At 49.4% G+C, this 8715-nt stretch overlaps 1 protein-coding gene across 1 annotated transcript in view; it reads left to right on the top strand.

Moving 5' to 3' along the window:
* Positions 1 to 3204: 3204 nt before the first annotated feature.
* Positions 3205 to 8715, top strand: part of TGFB2 (transforming growth factor beta 2) — a 66218-nt gene continuing 60707 nt past the window's right edge. Inside the window, exon 1 of the mRNA XM_030499798.1 lies at positions 3205 to 4682. Within this exon, the coding sequence (XP_030355658.1) occupies positions 4340 to 4682 (343 nt within the window). The 5' untranslated portion in view covers positions 3205 to 4339. The remainder of the gene's footprint in view (positions 4683 to 8715) is intronic.

Here is an 8715-nt window from a genome sequence, read left to right as displayed (position 1 = left end):
ATGTGATAACTGAATTCTGATGCTGTTACTCTTGAGCCAGCTTTGCAGAGTGCACACAGTTGGGCATTGTCATTCCTGACAATTTTTGATTGCCTTTTCTGTGTGTTGCAAGGTAAAAACATCACCTTTTTGATCCTAGTTTGCAGGAATTCCATGGCAAAAAGCCCCCAAACTTGTATGTGCAGGGGATTGATTTTTAGAAGAACAGGTAATCTCCTGGTGTCTATAATGATGTCTGTGTTCCAGATATTTTCCATTTGCAAAATGGGAAGTTGGTGCTTATAAATGTGGATGTGTATTGGCGTGATTTGGTTGGCAAAGGAGGTGTCCCTCCTGGGGTGAACTGGAGCAGCTCAGGAATGTGTGGTGGGTCTTACGTGCCTGATGGGCATTTAGCTTAAGTGACTGTGGCTTTTGGAAAGGAGAAACTGAAGCCCATCTCTGCTCCTGCACCCGGGAATTCTGCCTGGCAAAAGCATCAATGTGGTGAGACCAGAAAGTTTTAGGGAATTGAGCTGTGTTGCAGTGGGGAGGCAGAACAGAGACCTGCACCCACAGAAGCCCAACACCCTGTGTCACCCTGAGAGGGTCAGAAGGGAAGCAAACAGGTTGTCTTGAATGAGAACAAAACCAAGATTTAATTCTTCCTTTTCCTAGCTGGCCTGAAAGACTCTGAGGAAATGTTACCAAATCAGAAGGAATCTCAGCAACTTCCAAAATCTAGTCGGACTGGTTTGCTGTCAGCCTGGCTTAGTGGAAGGCTCCTCTGGAGCTTAGACCTCCAGCACCTCTGGCTGTGTGGCCAGCATGGCCGGCCAGGCACACGAACACGCAGATGTCTCCATGGGGCATCTCTAGTGCTCCAGTGTTTGTGAAGGACACTGCAAAGTTTGTTGTTGTTCTGTTTTGGTTTGGGTTTTTTTCCTCTGAATTGGAATACAAATAAACCTGCAAGAAGCAAACTTTGGGATCTGGCAGGGCTGTGTCTGCAGAGGTCTCCTAAGAGGAGATGGGAAGTTTCCAACAGAAGGGTGTCAAGCGTTGTCCCCGTGGTTGCTCCAAAGCCCCCAGGGCAGGTGTTGGGCAGTGCACTTACAGCAGCCAAGTGTTGCAGGGCCATAGATGCTGCGTCAGGAATTTCTCCATGGTTTCAGCTGTAGCTTTTGGAGGAAATCATTTAATAACCCTTCTCTTCAGAAGTATTTGTGGTTGAGGTGCCTTGTGTAACAGAGCCGATTCCTCAGCTGGTTGGAGCAGCCGTGGAGCTGTGAGATGTAACAGCTCGAGGAACTGTCCCCTTGGTTTTGTACAGGTGTGTTGCAGAAGTGAAACCAGCTGAGGCTACATGTTGGGCTTGCTTGTTTATTTGAATGATTTTGGAAGCATTGCCATTCCTAACACTGCAGCTGTGTTTTTGAGGTCAGTGGGAGCAGGACATTGACATGAACAGCCGTAAAAGCGTGATGTTGTGGCAGAGATGTTTAATCTGGCCTTGCAGGAATTCACAGACTGAAGTGGAAAGCACCATTAACTCTTGCATCAGGACGCAGTCTCGGCTGTGTCTGTACATCCCCACATACTTCCAAAGAACAAAATAAGTTTACTTTCAGAGTCTGTGTGTCTACCCATACCTGTAAAGGCTCAAGCATTTTGCAGAATGAAGACAGTTCCCAAGATGTGGTCAGCCAGAGGAAGTCTTTGGTGGTGTTTTGCTGGTTTATACCTTATGTGATGCGCATTGTAATCTCAGACCTCAGTCATCCTCTCTCACTTCTCCTGTGTGTGTCTACCTGTTTGTGCAGTGGCCCGGCTGTGCTTCTGAATCCCTGTGGCATTTGAGTACTGCTTCTATGTGTTTCTCCATCTCTGGAGACAAAGCAGAGGTTCCTGCTCTGGCAAGAAACAGCCTTGTCCTACGTAGGAGGGTAGGATTGGAAATTCCTGGCAAGTAAAACCTGTCATGACTTAATTCAGAAGGGAATATAGGGCTGAAATGGATGGGGATAAAGAAAAAGGCTACTTGCTCGCTTTCTAATGTTCATGCTTATGTACAGGGTGATAAATGGACTGCGAAAGAGCTGTATGGTGTAAGGTTGAGGGATGCCCAGTAGATGGTGATGTCCCCAGGGCAGAGGGGCAGCTGTCCTCCTGAGGTCAAAGTGTGAGATGTTCCCTGCACAAATGCAGTGGAGCAGGCATGGATGGAGCCTGTAGTGTTTGCTGTGGCCAAAAGAGGCAGCGGAAAATTGAACTGCAGGTACAGCCTTAAGCATTTTGGGCTCGAGAGGTTCTGTCCAGTGCGATAAGGATGTATTTGCACACTTCTGACAGAAGAGGAGACCTCAGAGAAGGAGCAAAACCTCATCTCTCCCATGTCCCTGCTCAGTGGGTAGCACCAATGACCAAGTGGGGATGTCCATCAGCAGGGAGCGATGAGAACTGCCCACAATGAGCTTGGAAGCAAAGCCCAGGAGCAAGGCAAAGGGAAACAGGGACTGTCTACACCCTGCTGATGGAGCAGCGACCCCATCCTCACCCTCTGCCTGTGTCCTTCTACAGAAACACGTCCAGGTGCTTCCCTGTATGCCAGAGAGGGACTCTTCATTAGGGACTGTAGTGATAGGACAAGGGGTGATGGGTTCAAAGTGAAACAGGGAAAGTTCAGGTTAGGTATAAGGAAGAAGTTCTTCACTGTGAAGCTGCCTCATCCCTGGCAGTGTTCAAGGCCAGGCTGGACAGGGCTTGGAGTAACCTGCTCTAGTGGAAGGTGTCCCTGCCCATGGCACAGGGTTGGAACTGGATGGTCTTAAGGTCCCTTCCAACCCAAACCATTCTATCATTCCCAAGAGGCGAGTAATTCTTCCTCTAAGGCAAAGATGGTGTTTGGCCTAATTACTTTAATAATAGGTGCAAGAACCATTAAACCCTCAAATAAATAGTAAGAAGAAAACAGCCTGGCAGAGCCGCTTTCTACTCTCCTCTCTGTGCTGCTTCCTTCTTCTCCTCCTCCCCACCCCGGGCTGAAGCACCTCAGCTGCGCTGCAGCGAGTCCCCCCTCTCGGTGCTCACGGAGGGCAATAAATAAGCGGGCGGCGTCCATCGGAGCCCTCCGCTTCCCCGCAGCCCCTCCCCGTCACTCCGCGGCGAGGCGAGCACGTGGGGCGGGGAGAGACCTTATAAATCTCCCCGTCCCTGCGCGGCCGTGATGTTATCTGCTGGCACCCGTCCGCTGCTCGCAGGGCGCGCCGAGGGGCCGGCGGGCGGGGGGTGCCGGGCGGAGCACGGCTAAGATCCGCCGGGAGCCGTGCCGAGCCGCGCCGTGTGCCCCAGCCTTCGCCGGGGAGGAGGAGGAGGAGAGCGGCGCTGCGGCCGCGGATCCGCGGTGGAGGCTGTCGGGGCGGCGGCGGCGCTGCCTCCTCGCTGACTGCGGCGTTGGGGTTGGCGTTTGGGAAAAGGAGGAGGAAGAGGAGGGAGCTGGAAAAAGGAGCTCGGCGGCGCGGGGGTGGGTCGGTGCATGCGGCGCGGGGCGCACGCAGCAGCCTGCGGGACGCGGCCGGACCCGGGATCGCCGCCGCCGCCGCTCCCTGCTGCCGCCGCCTCCGCCGGGCACAGGCGCTGCCGCTCGTCCCGGCCGCGGGGGCCGGCGCTCGGGCGCACACGTGCGCTGCTCTGCCGCCGCCACCGCGGGCGCTGAGCGCTGAGCGCCGAGCGCCGCCGGGCGCGGGGCGGTGCCGCTGCCGCCGGGAGCCGCGGGCGCTCGGCGGGGCTCAGCGCCGCGCCCGCACGCTCTGCCCCGCCGGCTGCGGCAGCGCCCGGGAGTGCCCAGCGCCGCCGCTCCCCCCCCCCTTCTTCTTTTTCCCTTTTTTAACCCTTCCCCCCCCCCCCCCCCCCCCCCCCTTTTTTTCCCTTTTTCCTCCACTTTTTCTCTCCAGCCGCCCCGCCAGCGCGCCGAGAACGGGCTCTTTCCCATTTACTTGATTCGCAGATTTGTTTTATCCGTCTGGGGGCTTTTTCCTCCCTTTTTTCTTCCGCCGCCCGGCTCACTCCACCCCCCGAATTTTACCGAGTTGTAGCAACTTGTGCTTTTTTCCCCCTTTTATTATTGTAATTATTATTGCTCTTTTTTTTCACTGACGCGTTTCGATTGCAAGTCGCCCTTGCAGTCCGGTTCTGAACTGCATTTTGTCTGCAGATCTTCCCTTTGTTTGCACACATCCCCCTTTTTTATTTTTTAATTCTTCCTTTATTTTTTTGTAATAATTTTTTTTTTCTGTAGTAGTTGTTGTTCGTTGTTAAAGTCACTTTTTTTCCGGGGGGGCGCTGTATTTAAACACTTAAAATGCACTGCTATCTCCTGAGCGTGTTTCTCACCGTGGATCTGGCCACCGTGGCTTTCAGCCTGTCTACCTGCAGCACCCTCGACATGGATCAGTTTATGCGCAAGAGGATCGAGGCGATCCGGGGGCAGATTTTGAGCAAGCTGAAGCTCACCAGTCCCCCGGACGAGTACCCCGAGCCCGAGGAGGTGCCCCCGGAGGTCATCTCCATCTATAACAGCACCAGGGACCTGCTGCAAGAGAAAGCCAACCACAGAGCTGCCACTTGCGAGAGGGAGAGGAGCGACGAGGAGTATTATGCCAAAGAAGTTTACAAAATAGACATGCAGCCTTTTTACCCCGAAAGTAAGTCCTCTGTGTTTGTGCATGTGCGTGTTAGTTTCGCCCCCGAGGCTTGGCAGTGCCCAGCACCTTCAAACACCAGCCCTGTGCATAGTGTTGTGCCGCCTTTGCTCGGGTTGCTCTTGTCCTTAGCATCTTCTATGTGGTGGCTTTGTGTTATGTGGTGGGTATCCTTATGCCTGGGTGGGTCTGGGGGTCAGCTGGCCCCCCAGTCCCCTTTGAAATCACCCAGGAGTCCCCAGAGGTGGTGCTGCTTTCCATCACCATGTACCTGGGCAGGGTCCCGAGCGCTTCCCAGCACTGGGTTTAGCTCCCCCACAGCCCCCTGTGCAGCCTCCGAAAAGAGCCAATATCTTTCCACTGCTGTTGTTTCCTTTGGAGTGTCTGGATCGGGCAGATTTCCATCTCTCCATAACTGAAAAGAAAAGGAGGTCTTTAAAAAAGAAGTCACTGGCTCCTCTTCTGCCTGTGTCCCTTCTGTTGTCCCATAGACTGGTTGCTGCTTGGGTTGGTGCTACAGGGACATATAGGTCCTCCCTCCTCTTCCCACTTTAGCCAGCCTCCCCTTTCGATTCATGGGTGCTTTCACTTCAGGTACAGCCAAAGTTTTCCCTTCTGGGTAGCCTCGGTTGTTGGAACCTGTCTCAGCCCGTCTGCCTTTTGCTGTTTTTAACGACCTTCTGGTGATCCATGCCACGTTTTGCAGTAAAAAAAATGGGAGAAAATGAAAAAAGAGGGCAAAAAAAATACAAATGTGCTGACCAAATCCACTTAGAATGATTGATAATCACAGTGATGTGCCTTTTTGTTTTGGTAGTGAAGGTTAAGTGTATAGAAGAGAAAACCAGAAAAAGCACTGCACTCCCTTAAAAGAATCTAGCTCATCACCACACCGAGGAAAGTGAAATACCAGAAGCAGAAAATAACTTCACTGTTCACATATCCAAAGCCCCGTTCCTACTCCTTTCATTTAGCTCCCTTTTCCTTCTCTTCCCTCCCCCACCATTTGATGCCCTATATTCTTGCTGCCTGTTTCTGAAAAGCACATACCTCTTGCTTAAATAGATAATGCAGCCATTTTGGTAACTTTATCCTAGAGTTTCTAATTGCATTTTCCCCTTATTTATTTTTAGTTCAGCAAGTTGTAGCTCTGAGGCTTGCTCCATCTTGCATGTGATAGTCCTAGGATGCCAGCCAAGGTATCCAAAGCCTGTGCTCAGTGCAGCTGCCTCCCCTTTCTTCCTTTATTCTTAAATGACAGCATCAGGTACAGGACATCCTGGCAGTCAGAGCCATTATATTATTGTAATTATGGCACTATCCTTAATAGCCATGATAAATACACTCCACCCTTGTTACCCTCGGGGAAGAAATACTTTAAAAAGGAGAAAAAAAAAAAAAAAGGCTATTTGGAGCCAAGTGGGTATGAGCAGATAGGTTTAGGTAATTCATAGCGAGAACACAGACATCGTGCCTGTTTTCCACGTTGGAATACTGTAGTATTTTGCTGGTGGTTTTGGTGGAAGTCAGCACTCCGCTTTGAGACCTACCAGGTTGTGCCCTGAGCAGAGGGATGAGCCCCTATGAGCAGAGGTTAGGGGCACCAGTAGTGGTGCCTTGGCTTCTGGAATTGACCCTGGAGCAGAGAGTTGTAAAATGCACCCACTCTGAATATGTCTGTCCTATTTCCTCACATGAGCAAACTACAAAGAACCAATAGTCCAAAATGCAGCCGCATACTTTCCAGAAAATTAAAATATCTGTGGTGTGTGACTTGGATGGTGCTGACAAAAGAGGATCTATTTTTAAAACTTTGTCAGAGAGGCCAGATTCGTGCTGAAGTATCGATAGGAAGGGTTTAGAAGAGCAAAGGAGATTGCAGGTATCTACCAACAGAGTGCATCAGACGTTTGGGATCGGAGGGGCGGTTAAGCAGCCGATCCAGTACTACTGTGCAAGGGCTGTCGCTAACATCAGAGTAAGTAGGTTAACTGTTTTTCCACTGCTCTCTAGTTATGCTGGATGGAGTGAACCTTTCCAAAAAAGACAGAAGGGCAGAAATCGCTCCACCACATTCTAAAGGAAGAAATGGAAAGCGCAGCTCTGGCGCTTTCTCCTAGACATCTTGGAGCGAGTATTTTTAACTCTACGGATTCTGCTGCATCCGAGGGGAGAAGGGGATCGGTGTGAACGCACTGGAGGTCAAAAGCTGCTGGAAGGCAGGCATGGGAAAGAGCAGCGGTTCAGTTTTTACCACAAGTTGTTAGCATGCAGTAACTGACTACAACCCAAGTATTACAAATATGCTCTAATTATACTCATAGTCAGCAATATATCACTACGGATCGCTGATAGGTCTTTGTGGGGCATTCTGTAAAGTTCAGGCTAAATATTTTTAGCAATGAGGAGATTTAAAAGGAAAACTATAAGAGATATTGTATATGCCCTAAGGCATATTTTGTCTTAAATATTATCCTTGGCCAACTGTACTGTATAAATACAGTAAATATGAATAGAACTGGCAAGATGCCAATCTCCTGGGATGAATTTTAGTCAAGAAGGTATTTATGGGATATAAATAATACTGTGTCAACATTTAAAGAAGGGATCTGATTAGTTTTGAATTTATTCATATTAATCTTTTCACATGCTGTTAGTTTAAGGCTCAAAGTGAAGTTATGCTAAGGTTTACCGATAGTTTGTACTGAGGAAATAAGGGGGCATCTGGCTTGACAGTCCGTTTGAGGTTAAGGACACATCGAGTCAGAGTGTATGTGGAAATTCAGTGAGGTGGGGACTGCCGGACCCAAAACCAACAGATGTGAAAAGTAGCAGCGGAAAAAAGTGCTACAGAGAGGTTTTGAAAAACCAAAAAGCTTCTGTCTGTCAGGCACGCCTGCCTGTGTTGTGCTGGTGACAGCGTGGGTTAGGTACTGAAGGTCTGAATCTCTCCTAAGTCCAGTTGTCAGCTGGAACTTGAGCTATTTTATAGAGTGGTTTGGAAAGGGGCTGGGATATAGAAGCTGAGCACATCAGAAAGAGATCTTGCGAGTTCTGTGCCTAGGTGAAGTTACCTGAGTAGATGTTTAATACTGATTTCTGTGAAAGGTGGATCACGTTAGAAGTTGGTTACTTACCAGTTCTTCATTGATTATCTAGGGCCTGATAATGAAGCTATTTATTTATTGGAGGCTGGGTAATAATCACCATTGTACTGATAATAAACAGGAATCTAATGCAAGCACAGTTAAGGGTTGTGCATTGTAATACTGATGCATAACTGGGATACTTGAGAAGAACAGGTAACACATGTATGCTGCAGGGCTGGGGCCCAGTTCTGTCATCTTCATTCATGGCAGTTTTTATCATGGTCAAGAGCTGCTCTTGAGAGATAGGTGTCTAAGTACTCAGTAGCCTAAGAAATCACACTTCTGGGTTTGGGCCTGGGTTTGCATTGACTTTAAAATACTTCAGTATGAAGGAGCTTCCACAGGTTCCAGCCTGCACCGAGTGGTAGGATTAGTCTTCTCAGGAGCTCGGTACCATGAATATTGCTTTACATAGACCCGTCATTCTGCTGAATATTTGCCTCATGAAAGACAACATTATAAACTGGCTGGGCACAATGACATGCTTCTACTTTATCAACAAGGACTCGATTTACCAGCAATTATACGTATGTGGGCTCCTTGTCTTCAGGGTACCAGAATTGCTCGTGCAGGAACGCTGTGCTCATGTCTGCTGGCACTGACTGTATCATTACCGTGATGTTAACACCGGAGTGGCTCGTGTGCATTTACGTTTAGCAGAACACAGAACTTAATCTTTCAGGGTTTCCTATGTTGTTGATGGTATGGAAGTGGTCTTGGAAGGAATACCTTATTTTAAAGCCTCCTATAACTATGCTGGCCCTATGGTTGTGCTCTAAGCACCTCTTGTAGGAGGTGTTTGCCAGGCTTACTGTCTGGTTAGCAGAGAAGACCTGAAGCAGTGCAAAGGATTCCCTGAGGAGAGATGTGGGAATGCTCCTTGCTCA

Source organism: Strigops habroptila, chromosome 10 (genome assembly GCF_004027225.2).
Source record: "Strigops habroptila isolate Jane chromosome 10, bStrHab1.2.pri, whole genome shotgun sequence".
Lineage (NCBI taxonomy): Eukaryota > Metazoa > Chordata > Aves > Psittaciformes > Psittacidae > Strigops > Strigops habroptila.
This window is presented reverse-complemented; position numbering and strand designations above follow the sequence as displayed.